Source organism: Phoca vitulina, unplaced genomic scaffold (genome assembly GCF_004348235.1).
Source record: "Phoca vitulina isolate PV1807 unplaced genomic scaffold, GSC_HSeal_1.0 scaffold33, whole genome shotgun sequence".
Taxonomy (NCBI): domain Eukaryota; kingdom Metazoa; phylum Chordata; class Mammalia; order Carnivora; family Phocidae; genus Phoca; species Phoca vitulina.
The window spans coordinates 15,130,601-15,151,744 of NW_022589736.1; the positions used below are offsets into that span (position 1 = coordinate 15,130,601).

At 49.2% G+C, this 21,144-nt stretch overlaps 1 protein-coding gene across 4 annotated transcripts in view; it reads right to left on the reverse strand.

Annotated features, from left to right (window-relative positions):
• The window catches only part of FRMD4A (FERM domain containing 4A), a 319,871-nt gene that overhangs the window by 31,852 nt on the left and 266,875 nt on the right, over positions 1–21,144 (reverse strand). For all 4 annotated transcript variants that reach the window (XR_004301957.1, XM_032425609.1, XM_032425608.1 and 1 more), the window contains 4 exons: positions 10,005–10,138; positions 5,862–5,984; positions 2,626–2,854; positions 247–303 (listed from right to left, as the gene is read on the reverse strand). Coding sequence is in view for 3 of the 4 variants with exons in the window: in XM_032425609.1 (XP_032281500.1) it covers positions 247–303; positions 2,626–2,854; positions 5,862–5,984; positions 10,005–10,138 (543 nt within the window). In the remaining variant the exon portion in view is untranslated. The remainder of the gene's footprint in view (positions 1–246; positions 304–2,625; positions 2,855–5,861; positions 5,985–10,004; positions 10,139–21,144) is intronic.

Consider the following 21,144-nt stretch of genomic DNA (forward strand, 5'->3'; position numbering starts at 1 on the left):
CGGTCTATCACCTTAACCGCTACCTGTGGGCCACAGGAGATACTCAAGTTCCAACAGATATGAGTTGACCTTGAACCCACCCACTCCCAACCACTCGAGTGAGTGCTGGGGACAAGGGCCTCGCGGAGCACCCAGCTGCCACCTGGGCCCCGCTCCTGCCTTTCCACCAAGCTGTGCCCGACGACGCACCGCTTAAAGCCCGTCTGATCTGGGCCCGAGTTCTGAAGCAGGAAACGAACAACCTACCATCCTCTAGCACAAGGGCATCTGAGAGGGAACTGTCTTCACTGGCAATATTTCCATCTGAGAAGACAAAAAGCAAAAGTCCACGAGTTTCGCACATCCCCCAGACAAAGCCCAATCTGTAAAAATCCTGCGTTTAAGACCATCATGTCCTCCTCCTTCTGATCAGAAAGATGGCATGAAACACAATCAAAATGCTGGTTGACATTTCTTTGGACAGTCCCTGGGGCGGCGGGGGGTGTTACTGGCACATCCCCCGCACCTGACGCTTGCGCTGTGCCCCAGGGTCTCTGTCTGTCTGTCTGTGCTCTTGTTTCCCGGGACCCGGCAGTGCTGAGTAGCTTAATATCCAGGATAAAGGCCGCCTGGCCTGGTGAAGCCGCACCATGTCCCGGCCCAATCTCAGGGCATGTTCCAACTGAACCGAAGGGAGCTAACTGCTCTTTATCCTACACACGCAAAACCAGGGTGAGGAACTTGGCTTTGCTCTTATGGCCATAAATGTCTTCTCCATAAACTTCTCAAGTCATTACTAGTGAAAACAAGCTGCTAAGTACAGCTTCTCTCCCTCCAAGGTTTATTTTTATAGATACTAGTTAATCATGAGGACGCACCCAAGAGGGAGCCAAATGATCCTCCCTCTTTTACATCTGGGGAAACTGAGGCCCGCCTAGGGAGGAGTGGTTTCTAGGCAGTTGGTCTGCTCTCCCGGCAAAGGGAGCCAAAGGTCCCAGGTCTGAAGTTCCACGTTTGGTGTTTTAGCTCTTGAAATAAAACACCAGGCTAAGGAACTACAGAGAACTGGAATTATTCCTCTAATTTGGGCACAGAAGAAACACGATGTCAAGGATGCAGCAAAATAAAGAAGGTATATTCTTGAACAGTTTAAAAAAAAAAATGGCTGCAAACCTGGATGGGACCCTGTGTTGGGGGACAGACACAGATGTGAACACAGACCGTAGCAGCGGGGCTCACAGAATAGCCCTCGCCAGGCAGGCCAGGGACAGGTGCCCCTCCCAAGCTCGGCTCTGGTGACCATGCTGGATGCTTCCGCAGAGCCGCGACTCCCCGAGGGCCTTCGAGGGCCACAAAGATGTCCCCAAAGAGGCATCACACAGACAAGGGTTCGCTGCAGCTCTGTTCGGAAGTAGGCGACAAAAGGACAAAGTCTTGGCCAAGGACGATGGGGCAGGATGGGGAAAGATGGTTATTCCAAATTTCCTAGAGGGAAAGGATTTGTTTATGGCCTCTCTCTTGTTTTCCTCAACTCGGGAGTCACTTTAATTGTATTGCTTGGTGGACTGTGAGCAACCACGGGGCAGAGAACCTTGACTTTGGCATCTTGGGAGTTTCTGGTATAGGGTGGCTTCCCTAGTAAGCCCACATTCTAAGGTTGCACAACTATATTTTATATGTTATATATCACTTATATATATATAATATATATAATTGTGGTAAAATATACACAACGTAAAATCTACCGTTTTAACCACTGTGAGCTGTATTGTTCAGTGGTATTAAGTCTATTTGCATTGTTGTGCAACCATCATCCGTCTCCAGAATGTTTTCATTTTCCCAGACAAAAACCAGTACCCATCAAGCACTAACCCCCCATCCCGCCTCCCCGAGCCCCTGGGAACCTCTATCCCACTTTTGGTCTTCCTAGAGCCAAAGTGTTTTAAACGCGTAAACCATGAAAGAATACTTGACATATATTCTAAAGAGTCTGCTAAACATAGAAAAAAAGGATTGTAACCATTGGAGGACTTGATGGTGTTGGTGGATTCGGGGGTATTTCCTTCTAGTGTTTACCAAATAGAATCACCCAGATTCCTGACCCCTGCTGACCTGAGCTCAGGGGTCTGGACAGCAGAGTGGGGCGGCCCTGTCCTCCCCAGCTTCAGCTCTGGGCCAGGAACCCTTGGAGCTGGTCTGTCTGAAGACAGAGGCTCTGCGGGGGTGCTGGCCTGCCGTGTACCCCGGCCACCCACAGGTAGGGTGATCAGGTCCCTGAGGTCAGAGCCTGGGCAACTCCAGCAAGGCTGAACTGGCACGGTGAGCTCAGCCCGGCTCCTGGTGAGGGCGGGGAAGAGCCTGTAGCTCGGGCTGCAGGTCTCCCAAGGGGGCACCAAGTAGAGATCAGGACAGTTTGACTTGTATAATCTCCCTCCTCGGTGGACCTGAGTACCCTTTATTGCTCTCATTTGGTATCAGGCCTTATTAGCTTCACTTTACGGATTAAAAAAAAAAAAAAAGATAAGGCCCAGGGTAGTTAAAGGGCTTGCTCAGGTCCCACAGGGAGCCAGCTTTGGACCTGCTCCCCGGGGTGGACCTGGGTCGTGAGGCCCCGGGGTGGGGGGGGGGGGCGGGCTTAGCACTCACCGGCGATGATCAGGGAAGCCCTCTGCGTGGGTTTCTTCCCGGACTTGATGCGGTTCTCATTGATGGCATTTTCAATCTCCTGCAGCTTCTTCAGTGCATTCAGATAAGAGGTTTTCCTTTGTTTCTTCAGTTTTTTGCTGACATTGGGGTCACTGGCGAGGCGGCGGGCAGCCTCTGTAATCTGGGATTGAATGGCGAACTCTCGTTCCAGGCGTTCCAGCTCAGCTTCCTGTGGGAGGGAGAGATGGGGCTTGCTGACACTTCGGGGACACTGAGCCAGGGGCTAAGGGAGGCACTGTCCTCCCCGCCCCTGCCCCCAGGCCAGCGTGCCCTACTCTTTGGGAGACTCTCCTACTAGGAAACCAGCACTCCCAGTACCTAGCCCCAATCCTGCCTGGCCCCGCAATGGCCCCTTTCCTGAAATCTCTGCCCGCCAGGCCCTGGGCACTCCCACTTTCGAGACCCTTGGCCCCTGTTAGGGTCAGGAGACGGGTGTGGGTCGCTACCGGGCAGCATCACCCAGAAGCAGAGCTTCCCAGCTGCAGGCCAGAGGCAGGGGGTCACTTGGCTTCATCTCCTTGATCTCAAGGTTCACGAAGACCAGACCCTCGCAGAAATCAGAGCCTATTTGGTTGGCGACTCCTTGCCATCTTGGGCTGAGGATGCAACATTACTTCCAGAGCGGGCGCCTATGAGTTTGCAGTAGGGAGCTCACATGGGCCCTCTGCCTCTCGTATTTTGAGCCCTTCGTGCTGGGACGTACCCTGCCCCCCAGGACCTCTTTCAGAAGCCCTTTCTGTAAGCTCCTGCTGTCCTCATACCTGCCCACTGGCAGCTGCGCTGGGCGGCGAGGCACGGACGGGAGGGCGGAGGAGCCCGGCCCCTCTCCTGGGACTGCTTCAGGGCATTCTCTGTCCTCCCCTCGGGCACCTCCCTGCGGCCTCCACCCCTGCCTTTGGCCAGAAGGAGCAGATGGGTGGATGTGCCCTCAAACAGTTTTGGTCCCAGGAGAAATGTAGCTGTGGCCATCGGGGCTGGGCGGGTGAAAGGGGACGGCCTGCAGGCTGCCCACCTCTGCAACAATCTGACAGGAACGGACCAAACCACGAGGGAACCCATCACCGTGTTTGGGGGAACGGGCAGATCTTCCCGGTTACCGGCCGCATAAAAGAGGCTTGCCTCCGGGCAGCACGTACCAGGCTGGGAGCCTCCATCGAGCCCAGCACCCTTAGCCAGATTCATTTCTGTTTGAGCACCTTAAGCCAGAGGGGAGCAGGGACCAGGAAGGAGAGGGGAGCGTGGAGATTACACAGAACTGCTTCGGAGATCATAAACTCCTTCCAGATCCTTCGAACGCTGGTTGCGCTCGCTCTCCGGAGGGAGAGGAACATGGGGATGGGTTCCCGCCCGGGGTCTTGAAACCAACAAGGCACCGGGACGAAGGCTGGTCTGTGAGGCTTCAGTGCTAGACGCAGCTGTTCTCGGGCACTGAGGGGGGCCCTGGCCTGGGACCTGACCCAGCGTGGGAGCCCAGGACCAGTTCGAGCTCCCGGCACGGACACGCACAAGGCCACCGGCCCTGGCTGTCCAGATGGCTGCCTGCGGCGTGGACTGGGAAGCCAAGTGCATTCCCAGGAGAAACAGAGGCAGCGACGGAGCTTGGGGGTGGGGAGCCCTTCCTCCCTACAGGGGCTCTGCACACGCTCGTGCCGACTCGGGGGTGCTTCCTGTCACCAACTCTGGACCAGTACATGCAGGGACAGGTAAGGGAGACAGAGGTGCACACAGACTTCTCGGGGATGGCGAGGCCTCGCTTACTGGAGAGTGGGAAGGAGCTGCTGGTGGGAAGGCACTCAGGGCTGTGGGCACTCGCTAAGGTGGGGTCTGCTCTTCAAAGTTTAGTCCAGCTGTCTGTCCAGCAGAAGAGAGTGGAAGTTCCTCAGGCAATCCCGGTGACAGCCGGATTTGGAAAGTACTTGACCTGATGGTCTCCTAAATCCCAGCCACCCTCACCCTTGCTTCTGCTGTCTCCTCTCTGCTCGCAGCAACCCATGCTCACTGAGCGCGAGGCAGGTGTCAGGTAGCAAGCTAAGGGCTTCCCCCACGCCAGCGCATGTAATCCCAGCAACCGCTCCGAGACGTAAGGATTATGAAGCTCCTCCTCCGGAAGAGGAAAACTGCAGAGCGTGAGGTGTGGCTGAAGCCTCTGGTGAGTCCGCCCGTCCCCCGGGGCCCTGCGAGGGCCCATCTCAGACTGGTCCCCAGCTGTAGGCTGCTGGGCACGTGCGTCCCCCACCCCGAATTCACCCTCCCACTCACCCACGGCGACTGTGACACAGAACACCAGCTCCTCTCAATCCCTTTTGTGAGACTGTACATTTCAACATGGCCACAGCATTCCCCACCCTTCCCCCTTGGCTTTATTCCTGTCCTTGTAAGCCCTCTGGTCAACAGCATTTTAATTAGTAACTTCATTCAGAATAAATCCCGGAAGACTTTTCCTGGACGTGACCTTGAGGCCTAAAGGTTTGCCTGGCCTCGTATCTCTCTTGATCTGAGGCTGGAGAGCTTGTTAACCAGATGGAGACCCAAGTCCCCGCACCTCCCCAGATCTGGACTCGCCTGCCCAAGCCCCCAGCCACATTTAGTGTCAAAGAGGACAAATGAGCAATGCTTCAGTGGCTCCTCCAAATGCAGACAAATGACATCAGGACGGCCCAGCATCTTGCTCATCCTCTGGCAGCAAAGTTAGCAGCAAGGTGAAGGGAAGGCCCCTGAGGGCAGGCCCTACGGTCTTTCCCCAGCCAATGGCATCCTTGAGCCCATCGGCATGACCCGAGTTTCCTTTCTCCTTTGGTTGTTTCCTCCCACAAGACGCTGGGCTCTGAGGAACAAAGAGCTGGAGGCCATTAATAAGACAGGTGCACCTGAGTGTCTCTGGGATGGTCTCCCAAGCTTCACTTACTCACTTGTGACGGGCCTATCATGTTAGACAAACAACTTGCACAGAAATCAAAACGCCTACTCATGCAAGCTAACGAATCCTCCCAGGGGAGCTCCACAGTGACTGAGCAGCCAACTTAAAATGGAAAAGGGAAGATACTGGGGAGGAAAGGGGAAATGGCCTTTGGCATTAGGGTAGAATGAAGACCTTGTTACCGAAAACCCGGACGCCCCAACATTTGGGACAAATATGGCTAAGGTGAGAGAATCCAACAACATCACGAAGGACACACCTCTCCTTTGGGCAGGATTTTCTGTTCATCCAGCTTGAAGGCTGTCCCGATTCTTCTTCGAACAATGGGTGGTTCCTCCCCTGGATCCAAGGGATATTCAACGGGCAGCTTGCCTGTCAGCTCCTGCATACATGCAACAGCACGAGAACAGAAATCAGAAGAGGGCACGCGCTCCGCTTCTAGGACGCATGCGTGCTCATGCCGTGCTTCAAAGCATAGATTCAGTGCATAGACTTGACATCGTCAGCTCTGGCAATACGTCTAAGGGCTCCTGAAATGCAATTTCGTTTCTAAGATTTGAGAGAGCGTGCGAGAGAGCGAGTGCATGCATGAGTGGGGGGAGGGGAGAAGGAGAGGGAGAAGCAGGCTCCCGGCTGAGCAGGGAGCCCAATGTGGGGCTCGATCCCAGGACCCTGGGATCACGACCTGAGCCGAAGGCAGACGCTTAACCGACTGGGCCACCCAGGCGCCCCTCATTTCTCTAAAAAAGCGTGAGAGCAGTCCTTTCTTTACAGAGCAGATGTGCTTCGGAAAGTTTCTCCCAAAGTAAATTTCTTTTGGGTAAATAAAATCGCCATTGGCTTTCATCATAAAACCCAAATCTCACCCATTTGTTCATTTCCCAAGTGTTCCCCCGTGCCCGCTCTGCGCCCGGTGGGGCCCCACAGCCAGGAGGGGGCCCAGCCAACACGACAGCTCTGGTCTTTCCAGTTTCTACTTCATCAAATATGCCCTCACAAATATCTAAGTTCAAAATGTCCTTCAAATGAGTGTTCTTAGGAGGAGTGGTATCTAAATGGCAAAGCCAGGAAAGGTGCATATTACATAAATTAGAAACTGAACATAAATAATAATTATTCCACTCAGGCTAGGTGCTCAAGGAGCAGGCTGAGCTTAAAAAACATTACATGTATACAAATAAGAGTTTCAGTAGAAACTGAAAAGATAATCCATTTTACTGACAAGGCCATTAAAAAAGATCTGTTGTGCATTGTCAGCCCTTAGAAATCTAATTGTGTGAATATGACGACAGTGAAGTTCGTTGATGGATCACCACAGTGACTATGGCCCCGGCAGCCGCCGGTCTGTGGAGTGATTCCGGATTAGAACGAGGCTCCATATTAGGGATTATGTCTGGGAATAAAGATCAGATTTGAGTCAGTGGCTAATCCACGTAGTGGAGCCAAGTCATCAAGCCCACGGAGTCACTTCCAGGGGCCGGAGGCATGTGGGAGAGCCACGGGCAAAGCCCAGCCCTGGGTTTCCAGGCCCCAGTCAACGCCTACGGGGCCGCTCCGACACGGAAGAGCTCCCTGTCCGTCCGCACAAATACCTTCTGTTCCGGGCAGCCCAGGGCGAGTGTGCAATGGGTGAGGAAGCCCCAAACACCGGACTCCAGGTGTTCACTCACCTTCTAATAGGAGGAGGGATCTGGCCTTTCCCCACTGCTGTGTGTGTGCACACTGGGGTGGGTCCATACATTGCGTGTGTGCGTGTGTGCACAAGTGTGCACCAGGCTGTGTATGTATATGCACTGGTGTGTGCGTGCATGCACTGGGTGTGAGATGGGTGTATGTGTGTGCACTGGGGTGGGTCCATACATTGCATGTGTGTGTGTGCACAAGTGTGCACCAGGCTGTGTATGTGTATGCACTGGTGTGTGTGTGCATGCATGCACTGGGTGTGAGATGGGTGTATGTGTGTGCACTGGGGTGGGTGTATTAGTAGGGTATCTATGTGCACTGAGGTGTGTGTAAGTGCAATAGGGTGTGTGTACTGGGATATATGTGTACATACACTGGGCAATGTGTGTATATGTGTGTGCGGTGTGTGAGACTAGGCTGTATGCGTGGGTGCTGGTGTGTGCATGCACTGGGGCGTGCGTATGTGCACGTGTATGTGTGTGTGAGAGAGAGAGAGAGCAACTGGCATGCACAAACACACCCACCGCTCACTCTCCTGAGCCTCTCTTGTTCTGTGTTCAGGCCACCAGGAAATGAACTCTTGGGCTTTTCACTCCCTAGTGTAAGCATTTCAGAACATAATGGCCAACTATTGAGTATGAAATGCTCTGCAGTTTTCTTCCCTGTTTTTTAAAAAAATGTGGTTCAAATGTCTCCAGAGTAGTTATGTGTTTATTCTACAACATTTTTATCTACTCCCCTAGAAGCCGGTCTATAAATAACACAACACACTGAGGATTTTATATTGTTAAGACTTTTCCTTTCTACTTTGAGACTTACAAAAAGGAGGGGAACACTAACACAACCATTGATTTATAACTCTAAAGTGTCTGTGGTTTTGAAACCGACTGCTTTAAAAACACGAGGCTCCTGATTTTCCACCATCCGCTGGAAGGTCCTGGAGTCAAGCCCTTGACTCTCCATATTTAATCTGATTTCACATGTAAGAGGCGCAGGGGAAGGAGCACTCTCACGCGCTCTTGCCTTGCGGAGGGGCTCGGCCTGCTCCCTTCTGTTCTGCTTTCATCCAGCCACACGCTCAGCTCACTCCCCAGCAGACAAACAGCGCTTCTCGATACCAAGCTGAGGATGCATGGTGTGACCCAGAGAAAGAACGCAACACTTACTGAGAAAGTTATCCCGCCCCTTCACTCCGGGGGTGTCGGGAGCTGGGCTGAGCAAGCACAGAAGCCGTCTGCCCCCAGGGCCCCTTTCCCCAGAGAGGCGCCTCCTTCCACTCAAGTTCTGTTTTCTGGTGTCGACACTCTAAGAAGTGGGAGCTTTGTTTTCCTTATTTTGCTTTTATTTCAAGAGAGACAGGGAGGCCTTTATAATGCATGCTAACCCTGCCTTGACATGTTTCTCCAATTTTCTGATGCGGATTCCCTGCTGGGTTTAGGGACGTTTCCTTTATTAAAAACAAAACAAGGCTTTACAAATTATTAAATGCAGACACCCAAGCCCATATTTTTTCAATGCTTTCAGCATATTCCCTATGAAAAGGTGACTAATATTGAGAGTATCTCAGAGCACATCCCATCCCCTGGCCAGGCCAGCTGCTTTCCAAAGCTTTGCAGTGGAGTGGATTGGTGCAAGTGGGTCTGCTTTGGGCGGGCTCCAGTTTAAATCAACCCAGAGCCTAATTAAGCCAAGTTGAAATGTAATGCGATCTAATTCTATAGCCCCTTGTTTCATTCTTCCTGGGGCAAGGCCCTGGGATTTGGGGGGAGGGGATTACACTCTTCAACTCCGCTCAGGAACCTCTTTTCCTTCCCATTCTGAACTGTTGACCTGCAGAGCTCTTTGTAACGTTATGCAGAGCATAGCTGCTCTCCCAAGGGCCCCCACCCCATCGTATCCGTGTGCAAGCACATGCTCATGCGTGTGCGTACACCCCCCCAGTCACCTGTGTTGCATTAACAAATCAACTTTTCAAACATGCTAACAGTCACGGAATGAACAGAAGATAGAAGTGGATGTTCCAGCACATACAGACAGTGGCGGGCCACAGTGTCTAAATCCCAAGGCAACACGAGACCAGTGTATACATGGGCTGGAGGAAGCCTTGCTTTGCGTAAAATTTAAAAATATCACTAGGCTGAGACTTCATTTAAAAAAAAAAAGCGAAGCACCAGATCATGAGTTTTAAAGGGGATTATATATCAAGCAAAATCTTGGTTTCCTTGTTGATCCCCACTGAGGCTTCTCCAGAGGATTTCCAAAGACCAATCCATGTGAAATATCCTCAAGATACCCTCAAGAGAAGCAAAAGCCACCATGACAATAAACTCAGGCACAAATTTTAGGAAGATGGTGGCAAGCCAGTATGTCCGAGGAGGTAACATCGCAGGAGGAGACGCTTCATAAACTATGGTGCACCGCGCACACGGAAGGGACCACCATTACACTTGTCATTTGGTCTCCAGTGGGGCCGCACCAAGGATTCGGGCAGAGCTGCTCCACCTGCTGTTCCCGTGTTTCATGAAGGTGCACCCCTATGTTAATGACAGGGCCATGGGACGGGTTGGGAGTCCCACATTCGTACTTCAGGAGCCGTCCTGCCTCCCGCTGACGTGCTCTGTGCGATCCCCACCTTTGCTCTTTATAACTATGTGAAGACAGAGGAACACACACACACACACACACACACACACACACACACGAAATGTGAACTGCTTACAGCTTCTCGAAGACAGAGTTTCTTCAGTTCCTCCAGCCGTTGGCGGAGCGTTTCCTCCAGTGCTTCCTGCCTGGATTTCAAGGCGGCCAGCATGTCTTTCTTGGCCGACTGAGAGCTATCGGATTCCTGAGAACCTGTCAATAAACAGTGGGGTTACTCGAGCAGCGGACGGGGGACGGACACACATCCGGAGGTGGCACCGACCCAGGAGTCAGGGGAGGGGACACAAAGCAAGGTGCTGCAGAGTCTCAGGCGTGAGGAGCGCATTCTTGGCATTTAGTGGAATTTATAGCTACTCAGAGGACTGGCAGAAAAATTGACATGCCTGAAAAAGAAGTTTCTCTTTCCTGATTATCTGAAGATATGTAGTATACCTGTTTGACTTTTTTTTTTTTTAAGATTTTATTTATTTATTTATTTGAGAGAGAGAGAGAGAGAGAAACAGCATGAGAGGGGATAGGGTCAGAGGGAGAAGCAGGCTCCCCGCTGAGCCAGGAGCCTGATGTGGGACTCGATCCCAGGACTCCGGGATCATGACCTGAGCCGAAGGCAGTCGCTTAACCAACTGAGCCACCCAGGTGCCCCCTGTTTGACTTTCACTAGCACATCTTAATAGGCTTTACGCAATGAAGGGGAAAGTTAAAATTCAGGCCAGTAATTTTAATATAAATATAAAAATACAAATAATTTTTTTTCTATTTAAGAATGCTTATTTTTGGCTTAGTTCAAAGATGATGCATGTTTGTCATAAAAATTTTGAGAATGGAGACCTGTATAAAAATAGTCGATAAATAAGTCCCCCAGAGATAACCACTGCTTTGTATTTTCTTTTGATCTTTTTATGTAAGCACATATATTTTAAAAATAAAATCTGATTTTCATTATATATATATATATATATCTTTTTTAACTTAATACTGTATCATGAGCAAATTCCCTCCTGATGAAAGTTATATATTTTACCACTCAGGGGGGAAATATCTGCATGATGATTCAAGCAGCAGACTGCTAGATATGAAATCGTGGTGGAAGGCAAACTGTGAACCAAACGCAAAAGGAAAATATACTAGAATGCCAACTGGAGGAATTTAAGTTGGATCAAAAGAACGCTTTCCGGGCTGCAGCGTTTGGATCCTGAAGTGGGTTTCCAGCAGTGAAGCTGTTATACACGTTTACCCTGATGGGTTCTGACAAGGCCCAATGATGCCCTGGGAAAGGAGAAGCTGATTATTACTTTGCTTCTCATACCCATGGAAGTGGACGGGTGTTACTGGGTGTGCATTCAAGGGGTTCGGATGATGATGCCACTTACAATAGCATCAAAGAACACCAAATACCTAGGGATAAATCTAGAGAAAGATGTTTAAGATCTCTACAGTGAAAACTATAATACCCTGCTGAGAAACATTAAAAAACCCTAAAAAAAATAGGTATACCATGGTCATGGATAGGAAGCTTGATGCTGTAGAGGTATCCACTCTCCAGGCATTAAACAGGAGAATTGTTGCAATTCCAGGAAAAATTCCAGTGGGATTTTTTTGGGAGAGGCAGGTAGGAACTGCATTTCCATATGAAACCTTTTGGGACAAGTCAGTGATCAGATGACAGACTTGAGAACAATGCAGTCAGAATTGCCACACTCAAATGTTCTGTCTCTTCCAATGGTGAAGAAAGCATCCTAGAATCCTCAGATAGGCTAGAAAGGTCTTCTATGCCTTTGCATCAAAAAGCTCTGCTATACTCAAATCATCCCCCTAAATACACTATTCTTCTTAGTCTTTGAGCAGTCTCTTACCACGCAACTAGGTTCCTAGAACCCTAACACTCAATAAGTCTCAATGGCTACATACATTTTGACTCCAGCTTGGGCTTTTTACTTTTTCTCCCCCAGACCATCTTAGCTGGAAATAGAGAATATCTATCACTGCAGGAATGTATCATCTTTATGCCTTCACAGTAGCTAATAAATATTACCTTGAATAAACACACACATAAATGTCATCAGTCATACTCTTGGATGCTATGATTAAGCTGTAGCTCATCTTGGTAAAGAAATCTAGTACCTGTGAGTACCTATAAGTTATAGAGCCTGCCTTCCAAACTTTTATTAATTTTTGTAGCTCTTCCCTGGATTTTGTCATGCTTAGTTGCAGGACTCCAACTTCAGTAGCAAACCCGAACAAAAGCTTGAATCTTACTAAGGCTCCCGTGACCTCATGGTTGTCAGACATGAAGCCCGCATGCAATACATCAATGGACAATACTGCAGGCCCCCCTCCTGATATGGCTCAGATTTCCGACCTCTGTAAGTCAACTACCCTGTACCTATCAGTCCTCAACCATCTCTAGTTTACACCCATCCAAGGTCCCACAGCTCAATCACTGTGCATCTTAATCTGGTTCTCTGAGCCACAGTCACCAATCAAAATGGCAGACACAGAAACACTTAATGGGGTTGTCTCTGTTCCACCATCTAAAGCATGAATAACAATGTGACATAATGTGGGGAAGAAGTCAGACTTTAGGTCTAAAAAACAGGACTGGAGAAAACTGGACCCAAGAAGATTAAAGGATTTCTAGCTCAAGTGAAAATTTCATTGCTTTCCCTTTCACCCCTGCCTAACCTCTCAAAGGAAATGATGATCTGTTAAGTCTAAGGATTCATTATGTTCAAGAATGGCAGAAATCACAAGAACATTCAACTCCAGGAGGCAAAGCACAACATTTTCGGATGATCTGGTCTCTAAGCTTTGGTGTTGAATTACAGGGCTCATTAGTGCTACTTAAATATTATTATTTATAATAATTAGTCTAAATACCAAACCCACATAAAGACAGAGTGGATGGCTCAAGAGGCCCTTTCTGTATCTGAAACCATGAATACTGGCTGGCTCTGGTTCATACCTTTATTCTGGAAATTGCCTCATAAGGAATGTAGTGCTGGGTACCAAGTTAAATTTTTACCAAGTAACTGAGCTGGCCTGGCCTGGCCTGGCCATGCAGATGTTTTTTTAGTGGTCACTGGATGGTGAGCAGAGGTCAAACAGACCTGGTTTTGATGCACTCTACACCACTCACTAGTTGTGTGACCTTGGGCACATGACCTGCCCTCCTTAATCTGGTCCTAAAGACTAAATGAGATAATGCACATACAATACTTATCATAGTGCCTGGAACAGATCAATCCTCAGATCCAGGGTAGATTTAATAGGAGTGAAACACACACACAGCAGAATTAGAAAGAAAGAAACCATTGATGCTACCCCTCCTTGTTGCTGAAGAAAAGACCTCACTATGCAATTCTGCACACAAAGGCAGTATTTTCAAACTCTTTCTTGAATGCGTGAGTTAGGCTTTTGGAGCTGCTGTACATGAGGGTGGGAACAGGGTCATGGAGATTCAGGGATTCAGGGCCCCCCCCCCCCCCCCCCCCCCTGCTCCTCAAGCTAGCGCAGCTCTGCATTCACCTGTTTATGCATTTGAAACACTGCATTTGAAAAGAGGTTCCCAGTGCCTTTGTTTCTTAAAAGGAAATCCAGGGCACTGGGGGGAAGGGTTCTGAGCCTGGGGGGCTGTTCCCTGCAACCAGGCAAACATGGCGACCACAAGAAGAGGTGACTGAGTGTGATGCCCAGGCAGCTTCCTATTGCCTCCCTGGGTGCCCTCAGGCATCCCTGGACCATCATGGCGGACACATACAAGGGAGGCCAGCAAGCGGGCCTGGAATCAGGAGGCACTGATTCACTGCTACTCCTCCTGGAGTTGAAACCCAATCAGGGAAGGCCCTCAGGTCAATAGGAGTCTCACAAACTAAAAATGTGTGAATAAGAAATGATGCAGGATGGAGAAATCATTTCCCATCAGCACCTGGACTTGGTGAAAAGTATAGAAGTTCTCTATTGCTCTGGTTTATCCATTTCTGGTTATTTGAACACTCTGAGGTTGTAAGTTTCGCCTCTTGGAAATCAAAAAAGATGTCAATCTGCTACCTTTGAGAAGAGCAGTGATGGACAGGGAAGGGACCTGGGGTTCCATCATATATCTGCTATTGATTGGTGTAAGCCCTTCCTTTGGTCACTGAACTCTTGGAGCCATGATGTCCCCATTCAGAAAATGACCAATTAACCAACCTCCAAGATGCTCCCGAACTTGGAGACTGTATTGCTTAATAAGCAGCTTACGTAGGTAGCTCCCTCTTGGCCCCAGCAATCCTTGCTGCAAATGTTACAATTGTTACATAACCGTGTCAGCTTCCCTCTTCTTTACCATTCTTGTTTTCAGAAAAGACAAGCACCCTGCCAACTCTGGTCCTACCCCCAGTTACTGGGAGAATTTGCCTGGAACTGGAAGGGAATGTCTAATTATCAAGCAGGGCTGAAAGGATTTACCCCTCCATCTCATCAACAGACCAAAGCACATGGGTCTAAGTTTGGATGCTAAAAAAGAGGTTAATCTGAGCTGTCTTTGGGATTAATGAAGCAGGAAGACGGATGGAACCTCTCCGCTGCAGACAGAGGAGTAAGACTGCAAAACAGTAGCCAAGTGCTACTTGGAAAGAGCTGTCCACACGTGACGGATTCGTGCAGGAGCCAAAGAGAAAACAGAGGTGATGTGAGCATTTTTGAAAGATATAATTGTTGTTCAAAGTTTTAAAGCAGCACCCCATTTACAGAAGGAGTGAAGTGAATATTCTTTGGAAAACACACAGGCCCCAGAAGCTCCCGAGACAGAAGTCTCCAAGCCAGTGAGTGGTTTGGAGTCCGCAGGTCTGGGCTTGTGTCCCAGCTCCGCGATGCGCTAGCTGCAGGGACTTGGCAACAGGGCCCCACCTCCCTCAGCCTCGGGTTCCTCCCCCTACAGTACAAGAATGCACCCAGGACTTCTTCAGAAGTTGGGGAGATGATGCCACAGAGATGCCCAAAGAGAGAGCCTAGTAAGTACTACGTGGGCATCAGTAGTTTTTGTATTAAATGGTGTGCCTGGCCTTTAGGGGCAGTTGGCACCCCAATTCCAGGGAGCCCCGTAATGTAAAAAGCCGCATTAGCGGGCAGGCAAGATGCGCGGCAGGCTGGTGAAGGGCACTGACCACCAGGCCCTGTCCCCTCAGGATGCTCGGGAGGAAACGGAGAGGGAGGGGCTTTTCCCAGACTCCTGACAGGAGCTGCCACATCACAGTTCACATCATCTTCACGAAAACATTGCCCTGTTTTCACAGAAGAGGTCCCTGGGACACAGGGAGGCAGAGCTGGAATTCCAGCTGGGCGGCTCTGTCTGGTCTGTTTTGCACCCAGAATGGAAAGGGCACGGGAGCTGGAACTTTCTGTCTCGGACACTGCTGGGTTGCCACAGTAAAAAACCATGCAGCGTGCAATAGTATCTGCCTTTCATGCCCGGACTCTTTCTACATCCCGAGTGGATTGCACTGTAATGCAGGCCGAGGGAAGGAGGAGGAGCCGAGGGGTTCCTCAGATGAACCAGTGAAGACTGAGTCTCTGTGAGCAAGGTGGGGTGGAGGGGACAGGTAACCAGATGTGGGCCCAGCCCTCAGAGAGCCTGGAGGGGGTGGGGGGGCCGGGGGACATGCAAAGCTGCCTGCCAGGAAGAGGTGGGAGATGAGCAATGCCACCTGAATGAGAGAGGGAACAGCATACAGGAGGGACCCATCACCTGGGGGCCAACGCGGTAATTCACCTGGAGAGCTGACGGTCCCCTCCAGGCCGAGCAGCTGAGGTGACCCCCCCATGTTTCTCACTGCCAGGAAGCAGCGCGTCACATTAGCGCTCTAGGAAACCTTCCCGGTTATTGCTCAGTAACCACCTGTTTCCATGACACCAGGTTGAAAATACCATCTTTTGGTTTTGGCGATTTTATTATTATGTTTCAATCTGAACCCAAAGAATTTTCTAGAAATAGGTCACTAATAATTTAGCAATTAAATTTAGGAGGGGGAGAAGAGGAAAAAAACCTGACCTCAAAGAAGACAATTCCTATCCATCCAGCCACAGCCAGAGAGTTTTTGACCGATGTGCTCAACGGTCCGAAAAAGTCGCTTTCAGTGCCTATCTGGACATCTTCTGAGAGAACTACTGATCCTATGGTACGGACGCTGTGGAGGCTACTGGCAGAGATGTGGTGAAAACCTGCTTGGCTACCTCCAGGAAAAAGCCTCCATGACTTTCTTACTTCCCAGCTGGGGAACTCCAGACTTCAGCCTGTGGGCAGCCGGTTGCCGGGGGCAGGATGTGGGTGGGTGGGTGGGTTGGGGGGGGGACAGCAGCTCCCCTCCAGCTGGCAAACAGATGGAAGGATATCCTCATTCAGCTGTGATGGAGAATTTGCTCCAATCTTTCCAAAGACCCTCGGCCACTCAGCACCGGATATGAACACGTATCCTATGAAGAGCATGTTGTCAGGAACTGTGGCTCATCTGTTTTTACACAGATGCAATACTGGTGACTAGCCCGCTGATCTCAGAAGACAGAAGGGGTGCTTTCCTCTTTGAAAAGAGGGGAAATTTGAAACAAACAGTACCCCAAAGAAGAAAGAAATCTGTTGTCCTGAAAGTAAGGGAAGGAAATGACTATCTGTTCCAGCCTTCAGGGGGGAAAAAAAAAAGAAAAAAAGAAGAGGAAGAAGAAGAAGAAGAAGCATATTCCCAGCAGATCTGTAAAAGCTGTAAGGAAAAGTTTTGGCAGACACCTCAGGAATAAATATGAGTGAAAGGTTTGAACACTTCCTTAGGATGAAGAGATATTTATTTCCCTTATAAATCCTCAATGATGAGTTCCTTACATAAAAGATGTCCTAAGAGACCCTGCGAAATAAGGTCACATGGCAGATTTTGAGATAAATGTATGATCTCTGGAGACCGTCTCCGAGAATTAAATGTGATTTTTAACATGAAAAAAACGTGTGCTTGGACGACTCCTCATCAGGCTCAGAAATTGTAAAAATAAAATAGTTCACTTCAAAGAGTAGTGAAGTGAAAGCTCTGTGGAAAAGCGGCACCTCTGACAGAAACTAGGCATTTCTGGAACAGCCTTACTGTGTGGTTGTTTCCTTGCCCAGCGGCACTTTCGCCCATGGGTGAAGTGGACAAATATAGTTGGGGGGAAAGGGACTGAACAGTTGCTTATAAAAATTTGCAGCAGCCTCTAGTAAAAATATACTAAGAACGATCCCTAGCTGAAACTACTGTTTATGAGTAACTCGTATGATTTCCCTTTCCTATATTGTGGAAGGAGGGGGCTTACCTTTCTAGCTCCCAGACTCTGTTAGTTCCCTTGCAACATCAGGAGGGCTGGCCCAAATGGGAACAGAGCCGTGCCTAGCAGAGGTCACAGTGACACTTATTTTTCAAAGTTTAAAATCTCACCGTTGGAGAGGAGTTCACTTAGGTTATCCATGGTTACTCTGTTCTGGTTCTCTTCATCAGGCAGAGCTATTCCTTTAGCACCAACACCCAAGGGCAGAAATGTATCACTATAAATGACTTAATTAGGCTCCCCCCACCCACCCAATATGCGATCAGAAAGGGAAACCGTTCTCCCTTCTTCTCAGTCTCGATGCCGGCCCATCCTACTCCAGCAAGCCCAGAAATATCCATTCCACAGAAGGGGAGCTCTCAGCCCTCCCTGGTCACGCAGTCCAGCAGGAACACGGCCTGCCAGAGGCTGTAGGGCTGTGTCCGCCTGCAGAGCACTGAGGTTATGAGCAAAGCTAAAGCCCCTGGAATCCTGCTCACCCCTAGACCCAAAAGCAGAGGGGGCAGGGAGCTGGTAATAGAGACCTTTAAGAGGCTGGAGAGAGACACAGGGAGAGGAGAGAGTGAGGGCAAGAAAGAAAGGAAGAAGACCCAAAAATCCAAATAAACCAAAAGACAATGTGATTTGTGGCAGCGCGAGGCAGTGCATTCTGAGCTGAATATAGCCGTGACCGTAAAGTTGGCTGATGCCGATCAGATCACCTCTCCGTAGGGAGCGAGGTCAGATCCTGGCATCCTCATTGTTATATTAGTTATTAATAAACTTCCTAACAATGGAAGGAAGTGCCAGCCCTCAGAGAAGGGGAATGTGTGAAAGGGTGAGTAATGAACGCGGACAGATCCCAGGCGGTGTGAGGGCCCAGGTCGGCACATGTTTCCCCCAGAACGGAAAGTGTCGGGGCTGGGGCACGATCACACACCATGGGGGGGGGGGGCGTGGTGTGTGTGTGTGTGTGTTTTAAACCAAAGATCCCTCGCCACATTCTTCGCAATCCTGATCACGATGATGACTCAATTGCCATCTCGTTAATCACACAGCCTATTTATAGACACAACACAGCCCTTTGTTTTATAGCAAATGGGTGGCTGGGGCCAGCAGCAGTCGCATGGTTTCATCCCTTTTAGAGAGGACACACAGTACCATGTATTTATTTATTTTTTGGTCTGGGAGGCTCCTGCGACAAGCCACAGGGGCCTCAGAACACTGTTGTTTCCCAAGTAAGTTTCCACCATTTTCTTTAAATAGGCGGAGAGCAAAACCACGTCTCGCTTGGCCCCCTGTGCTCCCACGGGCCTCAGCCCCGCTCCACGATGGCGAAGCCTTAGAACAATGCTCAGGACAGCCCTACGCTGCCTCCCGCTTTCACACAAGCTATGGAGAGGCCGTGCACGGCCAGCTACCAGGACAAGCGCCCTTGCTGGTTTGGTTTTTGTTTTGTGACTACATTTTTTTCTCCTCTCCCACCTTTTTTTTGAGATTTCAAGAGATGGGGGAAGGGAAGAGAGGTGCAAACCCGTGGAAGTCCCACAAAAAGAGATTTCGGATGCTTTTTTTTTTTTTTTTGAACTTGGAGAACATCATCACTGAATGGTTTGAATTCACAGCTGTCCTCTCTGCCTCTGTCTGAACTTCCACAGATTTGTTACCTGAAGCACAGACGAGCCAGAGCCACGAGAGGGCTGTGGGCAAACTGGGAGGAACTGGGCAGGCTCTCCCGGGGTGGAGTGGAGAGAGGGCCCTGCTGCCTGCCCCTGCAGCAGTCAGTGGGTTCAAGGGGCACCCAGCCAGGCAGAGCTTGTGAGGACGCCCACCCAGCACCCGGCGTGTGGCTCTGGTGGCCTGCCTTGGCACCTGAGCTGTCTCGACGTCCCTTCTTCCAGGGGACTCTGGGAAGACTGCACCATCTCTCAGCTGATGTGTTCTGGGCACAAGGGTCCTCACATCCTTTCAAGCCTGACCGCGAGGCCCCTCTACAGATGGATTCGGGATACGGGTTCCATAGCCTTCTTGTGGTCTGAATCACATTCGGTGCCTTTTAGTCCAACACTGGCCTTGCATCTCGGGCTCAAACATCTCACCGCCTCTCAGGGTGTCTACTAGGACAGGGGCCTACGGGTCTGAGACGGGAGGGCCCTATGCATCACCATCGAAGAATTTAGGGGGCCTAGCCCTAAGCCTCAATAAATGGTTTCAACTATGTGGACCCTTACTTTCTGAAATGCCAGCCCCTGGCTCAGGGCATTAGTGAGTGTAGACTTCTGACTTCTTTCATACGTAGCAATGACCCTGCTTTGTTTCTCTAGCAACTCATACCTCAGATGCCAAGTACGGGACATCAGTAATTTTAAAGGTATTTACATGCCTTTAGTTAAATAGGAAAATCACCTTCATCATTACTAAGAGCTTGGAAATATTTTATCTCTGTTAACATCAATAGACAGTATGAAGCACTCTGAAGAGAGGGACTCTAACTTTGTAAAATGTTGTGTATAGTACCAGGCAAGATCTGGGAGCTAGGAAAAGGGTTCACACCATAGTGATATTACACTGTCGTTACATGGCTCAGCCACACCACAATCCGGGGATAGACCAGGGTGAAAAAGTAGATGGAAGACAGCATGGATGCACACTACTTGCAAAAGGAGCCTGATCTGACAAGATGAACTTTTCAAGGTCTGATGCCAGTGTACACGGTGATACGGGAGAATCCGAGGGAGAGTATCGGTGGTGGGTATCTGAGTTCTAGGCAAGGCCCAAGATGTCTTACACTTCAGGAACACAGAAGGTCCTTAAAATGCAGCACGTGCAGGATTCTTACTACTAGTCTTCCAATTCTGACTTCAATAACCCTATACCATGGACATTGGTTTTGGCAATGATTTTTTGGATTTGACACCAAAATCAAAGGCACCTAAAGTAAAAATGAACAAGCGGAACAACATCAAACTAAAAGCTTCTGCACGGTAAAGGAAACCGTCAACAGAACAAAAAGGCAGCCTACTGAATGGTGGAAGAGATTTGCAAATCATATATCTGATTAAGGAGTTAGTATCCAAAATATATAAAGAACTCATACAACTCAGTAGCAAAAAACCAAACAGTCCAATTAAAAAATGGGCAGAGGATCTTACTAGACGTTTTTCCAAAGACATGCAAATGGCCAATAGACACGAAAAGCTGTTCAACATCCCTCGTCATCAGGGATGTGCAAATCAAAACCACTAGAAGATATCACCTCACACCTGTCACAATGGCTAGAATCAAAACGAGAAGAAATAACAAGTTTTGGCAAAGATGTAGAGAAGAAGGAACCCCCGTGCACTGTTGGTGGGAATGCAAACTGGTGCAGCCACTGTGGAAACAGTATGGAGGTTCCTCAAAAAAATTAAGAACAAAACTGCTACATGATCTAGCATTCCACTTCTGGGTATTCATCTGGAGAGAATAAAAACACGAATTCAAAAAGATACACGTACCCCTCCGTTCACTGCAGCATTATTTATAACAGCCAAGGTATGGAGACACCTCACCAATGAATGGATGAAAAAGATGTAGCATATACATGTAATGGAGTATTATTCAGCCATGAAAAAAGATGAAATCTTGCTGTTTGGGACAACACAGATGGACCCTGAGGGCATTGTGTTAAGTGAAGTAAGTCAGGTGGAGAGAAACAAATACCGTACGTATAATCTCACTTATATGTGGAACTTAAAAAACACAAACCCAAAAAACTGAAGCTCATAGATACACAGAACAGATTGGTGGCTGCCAGAGACAGGGGTTGGGGGAGACAGGTGAAGGGGTTCAAAAGGTACTATTTTCCAGTTACAAATAAATCATGGAAATGTGATGTTAAAAAACATTTTTTAAAT